Source organism: Gadus morhua, chromosome 23 (genome assembly GCF_902167405.1).
Source record: "Gadus morhua chromosome 23, gadMor3.0, whole genome shotgun sequence".
NCBI classification, from domain to species: Eukaryota; Metazoa; Chordata; class Actinopteri; order Gadiformes; family Gadidae; genus Gadus; species Gadus morhua.
Window position 1 is genome coordinate 8,081,073 of NC_044070.1, and position 18,226 is coordinate 8,099,298.

At 43.3% G+C, this 18,226-nt stretch overlaps 1 protein-coding gene across 1 annotated transcript in view; it reads right to left on the reverse strand.

Annotated features, from left to right (window-relative positions):
• The window catches only part of LOC115537650 (uncharacterized), a 60,531-nt gene extending 53,714 nt beyond the window's left edge, over window positions 1-6,817 (reverse strand). The window contains exons 1-10 of the mRNA XM_030349694.1: window positions 6,592-6,817; window positions 5,117-5,497; window positions 4,693-4,911; window positions 4,279-4,545; window positions 3,884-4,144; window positions 3,359-3,619; window positions 2,821-3,072; window positions 2,595-2,700; window positions 2,461-2,521; window positions 1,446-1,681 (exon numbers count right to left, since the gene is read on the reverse strand). Of these exons, the coding sequence (XP_030205554.1) occupies window positions 1,446-1,681; window positions 2,461-2,521; window positions 2,595-2,700; window positions 2,821-3,072; window positions 3,359-3,619; window positions 3,884-4,144; window positions 4,279-4,545; window positions 4,693-4,911; window positions 5,117-5,497; window positions 6,592-6,646 (2,099 nt within the window). The 5' untranslated portion in view covers window positions 6,647-6,817. The remainder of the gene's footprint in view (window positions 1-1,445; window positions 1,682-2,460; window positions 2,522-2,594; window positions 2,701-2,820; window positions 3,073-3,358; window positions 3,620-3,883; window positions 4,145-4,278; window positions 4,546-4,692; window positions 4,912-5,116; window positions 5,498-6,591) is intronic.
• Between the last annotated feature and the right edge of the window lie 11,409 nt (window positions 6,818-18,226).

The following is an 18,226-nucleotide window of genomic DNA, read 5'->3' on the forward strand; positions in this document are numbered from 1 at the left end:
TTCTGCTTATTTGACTCTCTGTGCGCTGTGTAATTTATGATTTTATGTAAAGATAATGTCATGATTTCTGTTATACTGTGTTTGTTTATCTGTCTAGTTTTCAAGGTAAAGTTGGAGGAAATGTCTTCAATAAAACATGTTGCTAGGAAACCAATTGTGTCTGCCCAGTGCTTGAGAGAGATTTATAATTGTACTCCACTACCCTGTCTCCTGGTCATCAGGGAGTCTACTAAAAGCCACCTGGGTGGCCTGCACTAAAAGACATTGCTTTATACAGTAAATTGTTTAATTCTTAATTGGTTCTCATTGATCTCACTTGTGTAGGCTTCTAATATATAGCCTCAGTTGAATATTTAAAAGTAATGAATCGGATAAGGAAGAGACATCAGACATACAATAATGAGTCCTCTTGTTGGGCTCATACCTCTCCGATTGGTCTCATGAGAGTCTCAGACTCGTTTCAAGTTCTTCTCTTTACTATAAGACCTGAATGACATTAGAGGAAGACGATGTTGAGATCTCCTCGTTTTAGACTACTTCTCAAATATTGATATAATAAATCAACCTTCTGTGTCTTAAAAAAGTATACTTACTCGTCTCCATTTCATCTCTTTATTGCTCCTCAGGGAATACATACTGGCTAAGAATATTGAAAACGTAAACGTCTACTTAATGTAATATTGTGGAACGACTACCTAGGCCTACACAAGACAACCCAACATATCTCCTATTTACAGCCACATATAACCCAACATCAATTTAGGTCTCACTCTGGATGGTTGAACATTTCTTTGTAATTAAAATGTGGAAAGCTATAGACAGAGGCAATTCTATGCAAAAAAAATTTTAAGTGCAGCCAGGAGATGGCTTAAATGGTAAGCAACCCAGGCAGGTATTGTCCCTTAAGACCTCACCTCACAGGTGCAGTACATCCTGGTAACCAGCAGATGGTACCGCTAAGACCTCCCCTCACAGGTGCAGTACATCCTGGTAACCAGCAGGTGATAGCGATGAAGCAGAGCTATACCCTCAAGAGCAAGAGGCCCTGGATAACATGTGACCTCGCTGGGGCCATCGCAAGTGGAACAGACACAATCAAGTAAATAAGTCAAATAAATCAGGTCATGAATGAGCTATAGTGGCAAGTATTCATTCCATGTAATTCATTTCCATAGGACATGCAGCCAGCCTGTATTGTCCTGTTAAACTAAATGGATGGGACACTCTACCTAGTACCACTATTTAAATCCTGCTGCCACAACTCTTTCAATATCTGGGGTGTTTTTTGACGGTGCTGTACAACTCTGAGGTTTCTGCCGCCTCTGTCTGGTCACTCTCTCTGAAAAGAAGACAGAACTTCAGTCACCCTGTGAAACAGACCAATTGGGTTGATAAAGTCCCAAAACAAGTCTATTCCCTCTTTAGAAATACCAAGACAAGCTTACCCAGGGACAGCGTTTAGTCTCTTAATGTTGACCACAGAATAAAAGACAGCATCTGCTTGGTCTGATTGGACATTAGAGCCAACCCAACAGCGAGGGACTTCCTGGTTCTCTGAACGAGAGGTATGGATGCTGGCATAGTGATGGTCCTCCTGCTCTTCTATTGGTTCTCTCTTTGCTGCAGGAGCCAAGTGATTGTTCAGAGCCGAGACATTTTCATACAGAGGACCTGGTAGTGGCTATCGGGAGCAAGGACAGAAGAATACATTTAGAAAACAGTTTACACTTCCTGAAGACAGTCCTGAAGGTCTTGCTTTTCTGGTTAATCTAGAGACCATTGGTGGTGACTAGTGGTCCCATCATGAAGGCTGCTGTAAGCCTCACTCACTTACTGCAAGCTTTTCACCATTTGTTGAGCTCCTAAAACCATTTTTTTCTCTCGACGTCAGTGCTTCAATTCACCAGTCTTCCCATTCTGCTCACTGGCAGAAATCTCCCCAGATCTCCCCCTGGATCTCACCCTTTAAGCAAACATGACTTTGTAAAGTTGTGACTCTTAAATCCAAGACTGATTGTTCTATGTCATGTCCTCGTCAATGAATGTACATTTCTGAGCAACTCTTTGATGAGTCCAAGACAGCGGGCAGCAGGGCTCCGGGGGGAAACAATCACCGGCAACAATCACGTGAAACCCTTTCTCCTCCATGTGGCGGTTCAGTCTACTACGGATTGATGTGGAAGCGGAAGAACCCGAGACGTCGGAGAACCCGACGCAGTCATTTGAGATTCATAATATGGTCTGGGGACCACCGCCGCGGGGCACCACACGGGTACTGTAATGTACAGTCTCTCGTAGCGATAGGGCTAGGGCAACAGAGATGGACAGTCACTCAGGAAACAACTAGGAGTCTCTTGTGGGGCCACAGGGTCTCGGTGTGGTGTGCTGTGGCCTCAGGGTATTTACATTGTGTTCCTTAGTAAAGGATGGGTTAGTAATAAATGGCTTCCTGCGTCTCACCTCCTCCACAGTATCTGGCCTTCCTCCCTGTCCACATGCTTTACTGGAGGCCCTCATTCTTCTGGATAAGAGAACAGAGAGGTGAAGGAGCAACAGGACAAATGAAGGAATGTGAAACGAGGAAGATATCTTACCTCATCCAGAGAAAGACGAGGAGGAGTACGGTGGCCAGTAAGACAGCAATGGTTGTTACAGCTACCATTGCTTGATGAGATGATGATGATGATGATGATGATGTCACTGGAACATAGTCAGTTGATTTCAAACACTGATGGCAAAATGCAACATAAATAGGCAAACATTTAACTGTGGGCCTCAGACTATTTAAAAGGTGTGCGTTTCTTTTAAATTAGAAATTACCTTGGATTAACAAAAAGGTATCATTATGAAGTCCGATTGCATTATGGGCTTGGCAGTAATAGTTTCCTCCATGCTCAGATGTGATATTAGTGATGGTGTAGTTCTGTCCCGATTCTTTCATTTCTTCATGTTCCTTGAACCAAGTGTAGTTAGCTGCTGGGTTGGCATCGCTGCTGCAGCTCAGAGTCACTGAACTGCCCTCCTCTATTTCACCAGAGGGACTCACGGTCACTGAGGGGGTCTTTGGAGCGTCTGTCAGGAACACCAAATAACAATATCCATCCTTAAGTTATGAAACTGCAATAATAATAATAATGGATTGAATATATGTAGTGTTTTTTTAGACACTCAAAGATGCTTTACAGTGAAGGGGGACCTCACTAACCACCACCAGTGTGTAGCACCCACTTGGGTATACTAGTATAATAAGTGAGTCAATGTTGTTTACAGGCAAGCAGTAATACATGAATACCAGCTCTACATTTTAAAGACAAGATATAGAAAAGATGTTAACATATTAGTCCGATATTCAACTCACACTGGACATTAATGAATAGCAAGTTAGAGCTCAGTTGTCCGTATTTGTTCTCTGCGTGACAGCGGTACGTTCCTCTGTCTTCAGGGCGGACTGAGGGGAAGGTATGAGGTTGACTTGGTCCCCAGAGCAGAGGTTGGTTGTTCTTGAACCAGGTGTACTCAGCTGCTGGGTTGGCATCACTGCTGCAGCTCAGAGTCACTGAACTGCCCTCCTCTATTTCACCAGAGGGACTCACGGTCACTGAGGGGGTCTTTGGAGCGTCTGTCAGGAACACCAAATAACAATATCTATCCTTAAGTTATGAAACTGCAATAATAACAATCATGGATTGAATTCATGTAGTGCTTTTCTAGACACTCAAAGACGCTATACAGTGAAGGGGGACCTCACTAACCACCGCCGGTGTGTACAAGTTTTAAGTGATTCATAGTTGTTTACAGGAAAGCAGTAATACAATACCAGTTCTACATTTTAAAGACAAGATATAGAAAAGGTGTTAACATATTAGTCCGATATTCAACTCACACTGGACATCCATGAATATTGAGTTAGAGCTCAGTTGTCCATATTTGTTCTCTGCGTGACAGCGGTACGTTCCTCTGTCTTCAGGGCGGACTGAGGGGAAGGTATGAGGTTGACTTGGTTCCCTAAGCAGAGGTTGGTTGTTCTTGAACCAGGTGTACTCAGCTGCTGGGTTGGCATCACTGCTGCAGCTCAGAGTCACTGAACTGCCCTCCTTTATTCCACCAGAGGGACTTGAATTAATATATACGTGTTTAGGCCCATCTGGAGACACATAGAAACATGTAAAATAATATGCACATTTAAATTCATGACAGTATTAACGAAAATGAAGATCCCATTGTGGTGAGGTTTGGGTTCACAAATAATGTTGAAGTTTGGGATTATGTTTTACTCACATTTTACGTTAATAGAGATGAAAAAACATTTATCCCCTAGCTTATTCTGAGTGTCACAGCGATATCGTCCAGAGTCGGAAGATAGGATCCACCTAAAGATGAGCTGTTGTCCCTGGTTCATGTACCTGGAGGAAACATCTCTATTAACCCTGAACCAGGTGTAGTTAGCTGCTGGGTTGGCATCACTGCTGCAGCTCAGAGTCACTGAACTGCCCTCCTCTATTTCACCAGAGGGACTCATGGTGACTGAGGGGGTCTTTGGAGCATCTGTTAACAGGGAACCTTTAATTAATTACATAAAATGCCAGGGTTTTTGGCCCATTCATAGTAAATATTCATGTAGTTCTTTACCCTAAAAACCTTAAAGGTTGTCTGCATCTGGTATCATGTCAGTGTACTGTGGAGTGGACCTACACACTAAAGGAGAGTGTTGATGTTCATATCCTTCAACAGCACATGAATAGCTGTATCCAGACTGAATGTAGATCCAGTAGTTCATTCCCTGTAGTACATTCTGTCCATTCCTGAACCAGATGTAGCGAGGGTCACCAGCTAGACCACACATGCTGTGACACTCCAGCTTTGCCTTGGTAGGATCGGTAGGGTAAGGAAAGGAGACTTTCACCTGGAGGTCTGGGTGTGAGAACAATTTAAACACAATTATATTCAATAATAAATATTATTGAGTATAATAACACAACACACACACACACAACACACACACACACACACACACACACACACACACACACACACACACACACACACACACACACACACACACACACACACACACACACACACACACACACACACACACACACACACCATAGTTTACCTGTTACAGATAACTTCACTCCAGGGTCACCAGTATATTCCCCACCTGGTTGGTTTGTTGTGAACCTAAACTTGTAGACATCAGAGTCACTCTGTCTCAGGTCTTTGATTCTCAGGGTACATGTTCCATGACATCTGGACCCGGTACATCTGCCCTCTTCACAGCTGGATTCAACATGACCTGTATACTCTGTATCGTGTTCCAGAACAACAGGCTGATAGTTTGATGCTTTAGTGAACCACAGTGGTTTGACTGTGTTAGGGCGGTACTGTACGTTGTCAGGGTATTCATAAATGCAGCTGAAGTCAACCGTTGCTCCTCTTAAAGCACAGACATTACTAGATGAGTAAGTAACCGTCCATTCATCGTTACCCTGAAGCGCTGTGAAAAAACAAACACATCTCATTGAGAATGAACAAGACACAGAGGTTTACCTGATGAACAGATCGGAAGATAAATAAAGAGATGGAGGCTGGTGGGTGGAGATGGAAACTACAGATACATGCTGACCACTGAGCTGTGAGATGAACGCTGCAGAACATCATGTGACACTAGAGGAGTAGCCAGGGGGGTATAGAGTTCAATCCACCCCTGGAATGCAAAATGTATTGGACATATTATACTACACTAACTGAATAACATACACTAGCAGTTCATGAATCATGGTAGCGTTTAGTCTCTGTGTTTAGTCTCTAAAGTCCTCGCCCCTTTAGTCTATGTGCTTCTGTTGGGGCAATGCGACTACAAGCTTTGAAATTACTTAGATGTGGAGGCAAGGAATATAGAGTAGATGGGAGGAGGAGAGGAGCCAAGTTGAGGACAAGGAGTTGAAGTGGGAATAGTGGCAAGGAGAGGAAAAGAGTGGAGACAAGGAAAAGGGAGGAGTAGAGACAAGAAGGAGGAGAGGAGAGCAGGAGAGGAGAGGAGACAATGAGAGGAGAGCAGGAGAGAGGACATGAGATGGCATGCAGCGTCTACCATATACTATATGTGTCAATCAGAATTTTAACGTTGCAAAAGATTTCATGTCTCAATCATCATTAATAGAATAAATGGGGGAACAACAGTAGCTTTTGACATGTATGTTTTTTCCAATAGTATGAAAGTAACTAAATAAACCCTTCGATGATGTATATATTTTATTGTCTAGCAACCAGGAAATACCCAACAGATCTGAAATGAGTATTGTTATCCTAAAACCAATATTATCACTACAAGTGGCTGTATACAACTTGCAGTGAAGTGGTATTTTCCAAGTACTAATGAACCATAACTGAAGTATGTAATGTGGACCGTTCTCCATTAAAGTGCTCTGTAAACCAAACACAGCATTCTAGAGGGTGATTCTTTAATGTTCTATTAACTATAATTCTATCTTCAACATGCTGGGGTTTCACCCTCTCCTCGTTCCAGTTGCTTGGTTGTCATGTTATTGAAACAGTTCAACTAAATGTTAACAAAATAAATTAACCAACCTGGTACTGACAGAAGGAAAAATAGAAATCCTCTTGCTGCTGATCTTAAATTCATAGTGAGTCCTCTCTTCTCTCACTCTGTTGTTCTGGGGGATTCTTAATCACACTTGCACGTAGAAAATACAATGAAAGTAATTGCAAGGAAAAATCTGAATTATATTTGTTATCAATAGAGATAAAAGTTAAAATTGACTGTAGAGGAGGATGCTGGTCTGACATCTAGTCTGCGGTCCCAGTTCATGCAGTGAGCTGAACAGAAACCAAAACAGCATTGAAAGACTTCCTCCGCTTCACACCTTCAAACGCAGCACAATGAACAGAAGCCTGGTAACCACTGGCATATAATCACCTCTAGAATTTTAGAATCTTAGGTCCTTCTCCACCTCACTCACATATGTGCATGCAGGCAGGTTAACACACATACACATACACACAGATTTACAAACACACACACACAGATATGCAAGCACAAACACACACACAAACACGTGAATCATAGTGTTTTGTAGTTTCCCCTTAAGTCTATTCTGGTTACTTGTGAGTCTTGATTCCACCAGGGTTGCTATCCCCAGGATATGGGGCAGCACAATTCTAGAGGATACTCATGTGTTCGCTTGTGAAGTGATGATTTATTTTTTAAATAATAGTTTCTCCTTTTTTTTCCCACATTGAAAATTTCTATCATCAGACAATCATACAGTAAAGCATCCCCAATATCCTCCCCCCCTGGTGGCGGATCTAAAATGAGCGTCTATGATTTTGGAGTGTAGGAGCTCTAGCCTATAAGCGCCTGTGGGTCAAGCTAGCTAGCAGCCGGCCGGTAACACCCACAGACCTCTTTCCAACCTCTCTGAGCAGACGCCGGACGACGATGGAGAGGAAAAGCACGCCAACAACTGTATGAAATGTAATCTAATGAATAAACGGGAGCAGTATTTAAGTAGTATTTTTTTTTTTTTTTAAATAGACGTTACATATTAATATTTTTAACGGCAGCAAACAATCATCCAGCGTATTTTCCTGTTTCAACTGAATGAATGAGACACTATATTTAATCCCACTATTTAAATCCTGCTGCTGCTACTGGTTCACACACTGGGGTGTTTGTTTGACGGCGCTTACAACTCTGAGGTTCCTCCCATCTCCATCTGGTCCTGGTCCCTGAAAGAAGACAGAGGAGATATGAACTTCAGTCTCCCTGTAAAGCAGATCCATTGGGTTGAAGTCTCAAAACAGTCTATTTTGACCACAGAGTAAAGGACCTCATCTGTGTGGTCTGATTGGACACGGGAGCCAACCCAACAGCCACAGCGCTTCAGTCACTTCCTGATATTCTGAGAGAGAGGTGTGGCTGCTGGCATAGTGATGGTCATCCTGCTATTCTATTGGTCCTTTCCGCGCTGCAGGAGCCACCTCATTAGTCAGAGCTGAGACGTTTACATACACAGGAACAGGAAGCTGATAGGGAGTGAGGACAGAAGAGTACATTTAGAAAACACTTTACACTTCCTGAAGACAGTCCTGAAGGTCATGTGTTTCTGGTTCATCTAGAGGAACCATGGCAACTCAATAATAAATATAACACACACACACACACACACACACACACACACACACACACACACACACACACACACACACACACACACACACACAAGCACACACACTATAGTGTGTCAACGTTTCCCCTGTGGCTTACCTCTCATGCTATACCCAGGATATGGGACAGCACAGCTCTAGAGAGAACATCAAGCACTGTGTTCCCCAGGTAACTTTTCTTTGTAAACAATAGTTTTCACATACCTGATTTCCATCATTTGACATTCATAAAGTAAAGCAACCCTTTGTCAAAACCGAAAACACGGAAGATCCAACTAAACTAAATCCGTGGGCTTTCCTCTCACCAGAAGCTGGGTGACCTTCAACACCCGGACTAGGTCCATGCTTTACCACATCAATGCAATTACTCTTGGAGGAGGCAGATTAATAAGGGTTTCTTTACTTTGGCAAACTGGAAAGATGCTGAAAAGAGGACCACAGATTGACCAAAACTCCAGAGAGAAGAACACTCATGTGTTCACTAGTGAAATTATGATAAATCAGAACTCTAGAGAGAAGAATGTGTTCACTATGAATTACAGGTTCCTTGGAGACATCATGTAATGGTTCCTAACAAATCCCTTTAAACGTGTTGTCTCTCCAAAACAACCCATTGCAAAGTAAAAATGAAAAATTAGATCACCTTTCTATCACATTAACATGATCTATTTTGCTTTAGTCAAGGCCAAAGAGAGATTTGATTAACTTTGTCATCCATCTCAATTGTCACTGCCGAGAAATCACCATAGTTCAGTCTCACATTGATCTTTGTGAGTTCTCTACATTTTATTACAGGTATTTCATGCCTAGAGTCTCTCAAAATTTGTCTCAATACAATACCAATATTGCTGGATGCAATGCCTCAATTATACAAATCAAATGTGATGCACCAGATATATGTTTTATATGGTTATCAACTATGAACAACTTACAGAACCTTTAGTTAATTTCACACAGAATTCATGGTACTTAATGTACCACATGGATCACCATTGAGTACATGCCTAAAACCTCTCAATTGTTTTTGAAATGAGCTGCAACAAAAAGGCCAGGCATAGATGTCATGTTAAAGAAAACGACTTTGCCCAATACATTCTCAAGGGAAACCACGATTTTGTGGACAGTTTTCAAATAGGGGCACAACATGAAAACATGTGCCATATGTTACAGTATTGTGAAGAAAATGTTTCACTTGCAAATACATTAAATGCCAGGTTTGCACCATATTACTCAGAGGTAAAGAAAAACTCAATCTGTTTTGGAATGAATGCGCTGACCAGCATGTTTTTCCATTGCAGAGGTGTACTGCCTCCCATTGGAGTTCACCTAATGCTCTCATTAGGTTTGTTCTCGACAATGCACTAGCTCTATGTATCTTTGTTTTAATTGTCATCGTTAAAGATATGCTTTAATTTTATTTTTTATTTTCATTTTATAAGATGCTGTGTACATACATCTACTGATGCCTCTGGACACATCATATGCCTGGAATCATCAGACGTTTCGGGTCTTTAAACATAATACGCCCTCCTCCATGTGATCAATCCAGGGCTGATCAGACTCCAGCTTGTGTTCAGATGGCTAGCTAGCTACCATGACTCCATGGACTTCCTCTTTTGAGCCACAGCCATCTTGAGGGCCTCTCTACCGTATCGGTGGTACTGTGGATGGCTCTCCTCATTCTCTCTCCCCCTCGATGCCCAAACAGCTGAATGCTCTGGCCAGGGAACAGGCTGCAAACCCCTGCATCCAACCTCCTCCGGGAGACACCTTGCTCTCCAACCAGCCTGCTGACTGTCAGAGGGACCAGTCCCGCGTCCTTGGATAGCTTCCTCTCAAAGGCTTCTTCCAGGCGGTCTTCCCATGGGACGGTCAGCTCCAGCAGCACTACTTGCTTGCTGGACTCAGACACAAGGACAATGTCTGGTCGCAGGGTGGTGACTGCAATGTGGCCGGCGAAATTTCAGCTGATGCTCAAGATCCACCAACAGCTGCCAGTCTTTTGCAGAGGTTAGGATTCATGCACATGTTTTTCCGGCAAGGGTTTACTGCTCCCCAGCTCTGACAAAGGTGATGGTTTTCTTGGAGGGTCGGAACCGTTTTGCCAACACAAGTCTTTAGCTGATGTCTTCAGCGATGGTCTAGAACCTGATCATGCCTCCAGCAGTACCGTCCATCTCCAAGTGCCCTGGTGCAGCCGCTGAGGATTAGTTCAAGGGTTCCTCTCTTGGAACACAACGGGCATGCAAGTGTCTCGGCTAAGCCTCATGTGTGCAGGTTTGTTGGGCTTGGAAGCACATTATATGCTGCCTGGATGAGGAATTTAATGCGGTGAGACTCGGCTTTCCACAGCTCAGCCCAGGTTACTTTCCTATCAACCACGTTGTCCCATCTTGTCCAAGCTCCCTGCTGCTTCATTCCGTATGTGTTTGTTATTTTCCTGTATTTTGTTCTGCTTATTTGACTCTCTGTGCGCTGTGTAATTTATGATTTTATGTAAAGATAATGTCATGATTTCTGTTATACTGTGTTTGTTTATCTGTCTAGTTTTCAAGGTAAAGTTGGAGGAAATGTCTTCAATAAAACATGTTGCAAGGAAACCAATTGTGTCTGCCCAGTGCTTGAGAGAGATTTATAATTGTACTCCACTACCCTATCTCCTGGTCATCAGGGAGGCTACTAAAAGCCACCTGGGTGGCCTGCACTAACAGACATTGCTTTATACAGTAAATTGTTTAATTCTTAATTGGTTCTCATTGATCTCACTTGTGTAGGCTTCTAATATATAGCCTCAGTTGAATATTTAAAAGTAATGAATCGGATAAGGAGGAGACATCGGACATACAATAATGAGTCCTCTTGTTGGGCTCATACCTCTCTGATTGGTCTCATGAGAGTCTGACTTGTTTCAAGTTCTTCTCTTTACTATAAGACCTGAATGACATCAGAGGAAGACAATGTTGAGATCTCCTCGTTTTAGACTACTTCTCAAATATTGATACAATAAATCAACCTTCTGTGTCTTAAAAAAGTATACTTACTCGTCTCCATTTCATCTCTTTATTGCTCCTCAGGGAATACATACTGGCTACGAATATTGAAAACGTAAACGTCTACTTAATGTAATATTGTGGAACGACTACCTAGGCCTACACAAGGCTACCCAACACATCTCCTATTTACAGCCACATATAACCCAACATCAATTTAGGTCTCACTCTGTATGGTTGAATTCTTTGTAATTAAAATGTGGAAAGCTATAGACAGAGGCAATTCTATGCAAAAAAATGTTTAAGTGCAGCCAGAAGATGGCTTAAATGGTAAGCTAACCAACCCAGGCAGGTATTGTCCCTTAAGACCTCACCTCACAGGTGCAGTACATCCTGGTAACCAGCAGATGGTACCGCTAAGACCTCCCCTCACAGGTGCAGTACATCCTGGTAACCAGCAGGTGGTAGCGTTGAAGCAGAGCTATATCCTCAAGAGCAAGAGGCCCTGGATAACATGTGGCCTCGCTGGGGCCATCACAAGTGGAACAGACACAATCAAGTCAATAAGTCCCCACCAAACTTATCAACAGACTGCAGATCATTCTGAACTCAGCCGCCCGGATCATCACCCGCACCAAATCATCTGACCACATCACCCCTGTCCTCATTCAACTTCACTGGCTCCCAGTACACTACCGCATCCAATACAAAACCCTACTCCTCACCTACAAAGCTCTCCACAACCTAGCCCCCAGTTATCTCTGCGACCTCCTCCAAGAATACACTCCCTCCCGCTCCCTCCGCTCAACCTCTGCTGGACTACTAGTAGTAGTAGTAGTAGTAGTAGTAGTAGTAGTAGTAGTAGTAGTAGGGAACTCCCTCCCCCCACACATAAAACAGTCAGACACCATTTCAACCTTCAAGTCACAACTCAAAACTCACTTGTTCAAACTCGCACACAACGTCTAACTGATCACTGTTTTGATTGTTTGTTTGTTTTTTTATTTCTTATTGCTTATGTTTATTTATTTATTTATTTATTTATTTATTTATTTTTTCCACAATGTCTTGCTTTTTAAAAAATGTATGATGACTATATGCTCTGTAAGGTGACCTTGGGTGTCTTGAAAGGCGCCTCTAAATTAAAAGTATTATTATTATTATTAAGTCAAATAAATCAGGTCATGAATGAGCTATGGTGGCAAGTATTCATTCCATGAAATTAATTTCCATAGGACATGCAGCCAGCATATTGTCCTGTTAAACTAAATGGATGAGACACTCTACCTAGTACCACTATTTAAATCCTGCTGCCACAACTGTTTCAATATCTGGGGTGTTTTTTGACGGTGCTGTACAACTCTGAGGTTTCTGCCGCCTCTGTCTGGTCACGCTCTCTGAAAAGAAGACAGAACTTCAGTCACCCTGTGAATCAAACCAATTGGATTGATAAAGTCCGAAAACGAGTCTATTTCCTCTTTAGAAATACCAAGAGAAGCTTACCCAGGGACAGCGTTTGGTCTCTTAATGTTGACCACAGAATAAAAGACAGCATCTGCTTGGTGTGATTGGACATTAGAGCCAACCCAACAGCGAGGAACTTCCTGGTTCTCTGAACGAGAGGTATGGATGCTGGCATAGTGATGGTCATCCTGCTCTTCTATTGGTTCTCTCTGTGCTGCAGGAGCCAAGTGATTGGTCAGAGCTGAGACGTTTTCATACACAGGACCTGGTAGTGGCTATTGGGAATAAGGACAGAAGAATACATTTAGAAAACAGTTTACACTTCCTACAAACAGTCCTGAAGGTCTTGCTTTTCTGGTTCATCTAGAGGCCATTGGTGGTGACTAGTGGTCCCATCATAAAGGCTGCTGTAAGCCTCACTCACTCACTGCAAGCTTTTCACCATCTGTTGGGCACCTAAAACCATTTTTTATCTCTGAAAAACATCTTAATCTGAAAGAAAAACTAGACGTCAGTGCTTCAATTCACCAATCTACCCATTCTGCTCACTGGAAGAAATCTCCCCAGATCTCATCCTAGATCTCACCCTTTAAGCAAACATGACTTTGTAAAGTTGTGACTCTTAAATCCGAGACTGATTGTTCTATGTCATGTCCTTGTCAATGAATGTATATTTCTGAGCAACACTTTGATGAGTCCGAGACAAATTTCCAAATGGGGACATTAAAGTATATTCTATTCTGTAAGGAATTAGCAAGATTAACACTTTTATTTGATGTATGAATTGGATTGGGGATACTTAGAAGTCTCAAATGGATGAATATTGAAGATTGTGTTAATTGTTAGAGATGGTTTTACCTCATGCTACTTTTCCCCTCGCTGCCAGAGCCCTGTCACTGACCCCACTGCTATTTGATGACACCTTTCTCCTGCCAGACACCAGTCTCTATCCCTCAACTACACTTGATGAGTTGATCAAACTTTGTATGTGCATCCTCCTCCCTGTTAGACCTCTGTCTCCAACCCCAAATATCCCTTCCCCTGTCTCAAAGCCCAACATCTTTATCTTCAACTTTGGCATAGCTATGTTTTGCATAGAAATGATACTTCATCAACAGCGTTGGCTCCTCAGTCAGTTGATAAACACAGAAAACTGATTGAACTTCACAACGGCAACTACCAAAGAGGTTGTTGTAGTTTTAAAATTTGTAAGGTCTCTTGTGAAATCATTTTGACGGCAGCGATCAGTTTCTTAAAGGTCACTTCATGAGGTTTTCTAACATTAATATGAGTTCCCCTAGCCTGACTATGGTCCCCCAGTAGCTAGAAATGGCTTTAGGTGTAAAACGAGCAATAGCTATCCTGCTCTGTCTTTGAAATAACAAAGCTCAAAGGGCGCTGATTTTCTCCCAATTCTCTGCTTTTCCTAATGAGCTACGACGGTGCGAGTCTTTGTGTGTGTCTTTGTTATTTGGATAACTGTTCTGCTGTTGGTGTTATGGCGCATATCACGTCAGGTTCGTAGTTCGGGTTATCTCAGCCATGGTTGAGAAGGAATTTGGGGGAAAGGAAGTTTGGCTTTGACTCCCTGAAGTACATGAACCGCGACATGGAGGAGAAAGACATTGACCGCGATTGTCCCCCGCCGGAGCCCCGCTGACCAATGCCGAGGCACTGGCCAGCGGGACAGCGCAAAGGCACCACCGCCCCGTGGCGGCGGTGGAAGTGCCCCGTGGCGGTGGTGCCCCGCGGCGGTGGCGCCCCGCGGCGGTGGTGCCTCGTGGTGGTGGTGCCTCACGGCAGTGGGCGGCAGGCAGCAGGCAGCGGGGCTCCGGCGGGAAACAATCACCGGCAAAAATCACGGAAAACAATCCCTTTCTCCTCCATGCGGTTCAGTCTACTATGGCGGCTTGATGTGGAAGTGGAAGAACCTGAGACGTCCGAGAACACGACGCAGTCATTTGAGGTTCATAATATGGTCTCGGGACCACCGCCGCGGGGCACCACACGGGTACTGTAATGTACAGTCTCTCGTAGCGATAGGGCTAAGGCAACAGAGATGGACAGTCACTCAGGAAACAAGTCTCTTGTGTGGCCACAGGGTCTCGGTGTGGTGTGGCCTCAGCGTATATCCCCCGTCTTAGCAAAGGATGGGTTAGTAATAAATGGCTTCCTGTGTCTCACCTCCTCCACAGTATCTGGCCTTCCTCCCTGTCCACATGCTTTACTGGAGGCCCTCTTTCTTCTGGAGAAGAGAACAGAGAGGTGAAGGAGCAACAGGACAAATGAAGGAATGTGAAACGAGGAAGATATCTTACCTCATCCAGAGGAAGACGAGGAGGAGTACGGTGGCCAGTAGGACAGCAATGGTTGGTACAGCTACCATTGCTATATGTGATGATGATGATGTCACTGGAACATAGTCAGTTGATTTCAAACACAGATGGCAAAATGCAACATAAATAGGCAAATGTTTAACTGTGTGCCTCAGACTATTTAAAAGGTGTGTGTTTCTTTGAAATGAGAAATTACCTTTAATTATCAAAAAGGTGGAGTTTTGACTCCCAATTGCATTATGTGCTTGGCAGTAATAGTTTCCCCCAAGCTCAGATGTGATATTAGTGATGGTGTAGTTCTGTCCTAATTCTTTCACCGAGTCTTCATGTTCCCTGAACCAGGTGTACTCAGCTGCTGGGTTGGCATCACTGCTGCAGCTCAGAGTCACTGAACTGCCCTCCTCTATTTCACCAGTGGGACTCACGGTCACTGAGGGGGTCTTTGGAGCGTCTGTCATGAACACAAAATAACAATATCCATCCTTAAGTTATGAAACCTTGTTTAGCAACAACTGCAAAGCCAGTATGGAAAGGGAGTCATAGTTGTTTACAGGCAAGGATTAATACATAAATACCAGCTCTACATTTTAAAGACAAGATATACCACGTTTTTTACATAATCAATCAGATTTTCAACTCACATGTAACATTTAAGAATATCGAGTTAGAGCTCAGTTGTCCATATTTGTTCTCTGCGTGACAGCGGTACGTTCCTCTGTCTTCAGGGCGGACTGAGGGGAAGGTATGAGGTGGTTCCCAGAGCAGAGGTTGGTTGTTCTTGAACCAGGTGTAGTTAGCTGCTGGGTTGGCATCACTGCTGCAGCTCAGAGTCACTGAACTGCCCTCCTCTATTTCACCAGAGGGACTTGATAACGCAGATATGTGTTTAGGACCATCTGGAGACACATAGAAACATGTAAAAACAGCATGAACATTTATATTCATGACAGTATTAATGATAACGAAAGGTTTGTGGGTTTATTGCACGATGAATTTACTGATGACTAATGTGGACAAAATTAAAATATTTATTTTATAACATCTGTAATATGATGTTAATTATATGTTGTACTCACATTTCACGGTTAAAAAGATTAACTCAGATTTTGTCCTAAGCTCAGTCTGAACTAGACAGTAGTATTGTCCAGAGTCTGCAGACCGGATGCGTCCAAAGACGAGATGTGGTCCCTTCTTCATCTCTCTGGAGGAATAAGCTGAAATAACCCTGAACCAGGTGTAGTTAGCTGCTGGGTTGGCATCACTGCTGCAGCTCAGAGTCACTGAACTGCCCTCCTCTATTTCACCAGAGGGACTCACGGTCACTGAGGGGGTCTTTGGAGCATCTGTTAACAGTAACATTTCCTTAATTATAATCATTAATACCAGCAGTTTGAGTCCATCTACCGATAGAGGGAGGAATGTATTTAGGCTATGTAGAGGGCTGGACTGGGACCAAAAAATGGCCCTGGCATTTTTGGCCATGGCAGCCCACTATGATTATTTATACGACATGCGGAGGCACAAAACATACCAGAGGATATATCCACATATTGTGCTGTTTCAACAATTAAAATAAAGTGCAGTAGCCTACATTGAAGAGAGTAACCATGTTAAAAAATGGATACGCTCTTTCACTATACTTACTATACCCCCTTCTGAAATTACTAATGCTTATAATATGTACGGTTTGAACCGTCTCACAATCACCAAAAAATGCAAGAACACAGAACAACAGGAAGAATACAAAATATATGTATTATTTTATAAAGGCCTACACTAACTAAAACGCAACAAATTATAACCCAGTAAGTCAAAGTGGCATCCTAAAGTATATATATGAGAGAGAGAGAGAGAGAGAGAGAGAGAGAGAGAGAGAGAGAGAGAGAGAGAGAGAGAGAGAGAGAGAGAGAGAGAGTCTGATTGACAGCCGAGGCCCAAGGGGCGGGACCTCGGCCCTCTGCTGTGTGTGTGATAGGGCCAGGGCCAGCCCAGAACCAATCATAATGAGTTATGGCCCGGGCCAAATTTTTATTGAACTTTCAGGTTAAGTTGACAGCCCGCACGACCGAGAGGGAAGGAACGGACCTCGGCCCTCGGCTGTGTGACATGGCTGGGCCGGGCCGGGTCCATAAAAAAAAAGAGTAGTAAACCTTGTCGGCCCAAAAAGGCATGCCAGCCCACCCCCGGTACGCCCGATGGCCAGTCCAGCCCTGGCTATGTATGTATGTGTCTGTGTGTGTCTGTGTCTGTGTCTGTGTCTGTGTGTGTGTGTTTTTGTGTATGTGTGTGTTTTTGTGTATGTGTATGTGTATGTGTGTGTGTGTGTGTGTGTGTGTGTGTGTGTGTGTGTGTGTGTGTGTGTATGTGTATGTGTATGTGTGTGTGTGTGTGCGTGTGTGTGTATAATGTGTGTATGTATGTATGTATGTATGTATATTTACATTTACATTTAGGGCATTTAGCAGACGCTTTTATCCAAAGCGACATACAATAAGTAGATTTGTCATAAGAAGTGAAACAATATATCGCTGTCGGTACAGTAAAGATGTTCATAGAACCAAGGGCAAGTACTAACAATCGCTAGGCTAACAAATTCCCCGTACACAGCAGTGATAGCAGCTACTGCAGATGCTACACATATGTAAGTATGACCTCTGTATATCTCTAGGACTGTTCATCTGATCTACTTCACACTTGCCGTGCGTATTGCTGAGAGCTGAGGATGGGCAGTGTTGTCTTATTTGGACACACGACACGTTCAACATTAACACACTTTGAGCTAAACAGTGCAGCAGTGGGGTGGGGCTTCAGGGCTCTGCAGTTCACTTGGTCACTGTACTTGGATGCTGGATACACAACCGTTATGTTAGTCTAACAATAACTAGAAGTGTCTCTTTATGTCTGCACGTCCTTTATCAACTTCTCTTGTCGGGTTAATAAGAGTGTGAAGTATTTTAAAGGAGTGACGTTGGATAAAGCTGCTAGCAGCAACACAGGAGGCCAAGCGATCGGCCCGTTCTGCAGAGGCTCGTTTTGAACGGGCTCTGCACTAGTTCATGGTAACATGTAGTTCTGTACCCTAAAGGGTCCATTACATCTGGTATCATGTCGGAGTACGGTGGAGGGGACTTACACACTAAAGGAGAGTGTTGATGTTCATATCCTTCAACAGCACATGAATAGCTTTCTTCAGACTGAATGTAGGCCCTGTACTTCTCTCCCTGTCCTACATTCTGTCCATTCCTG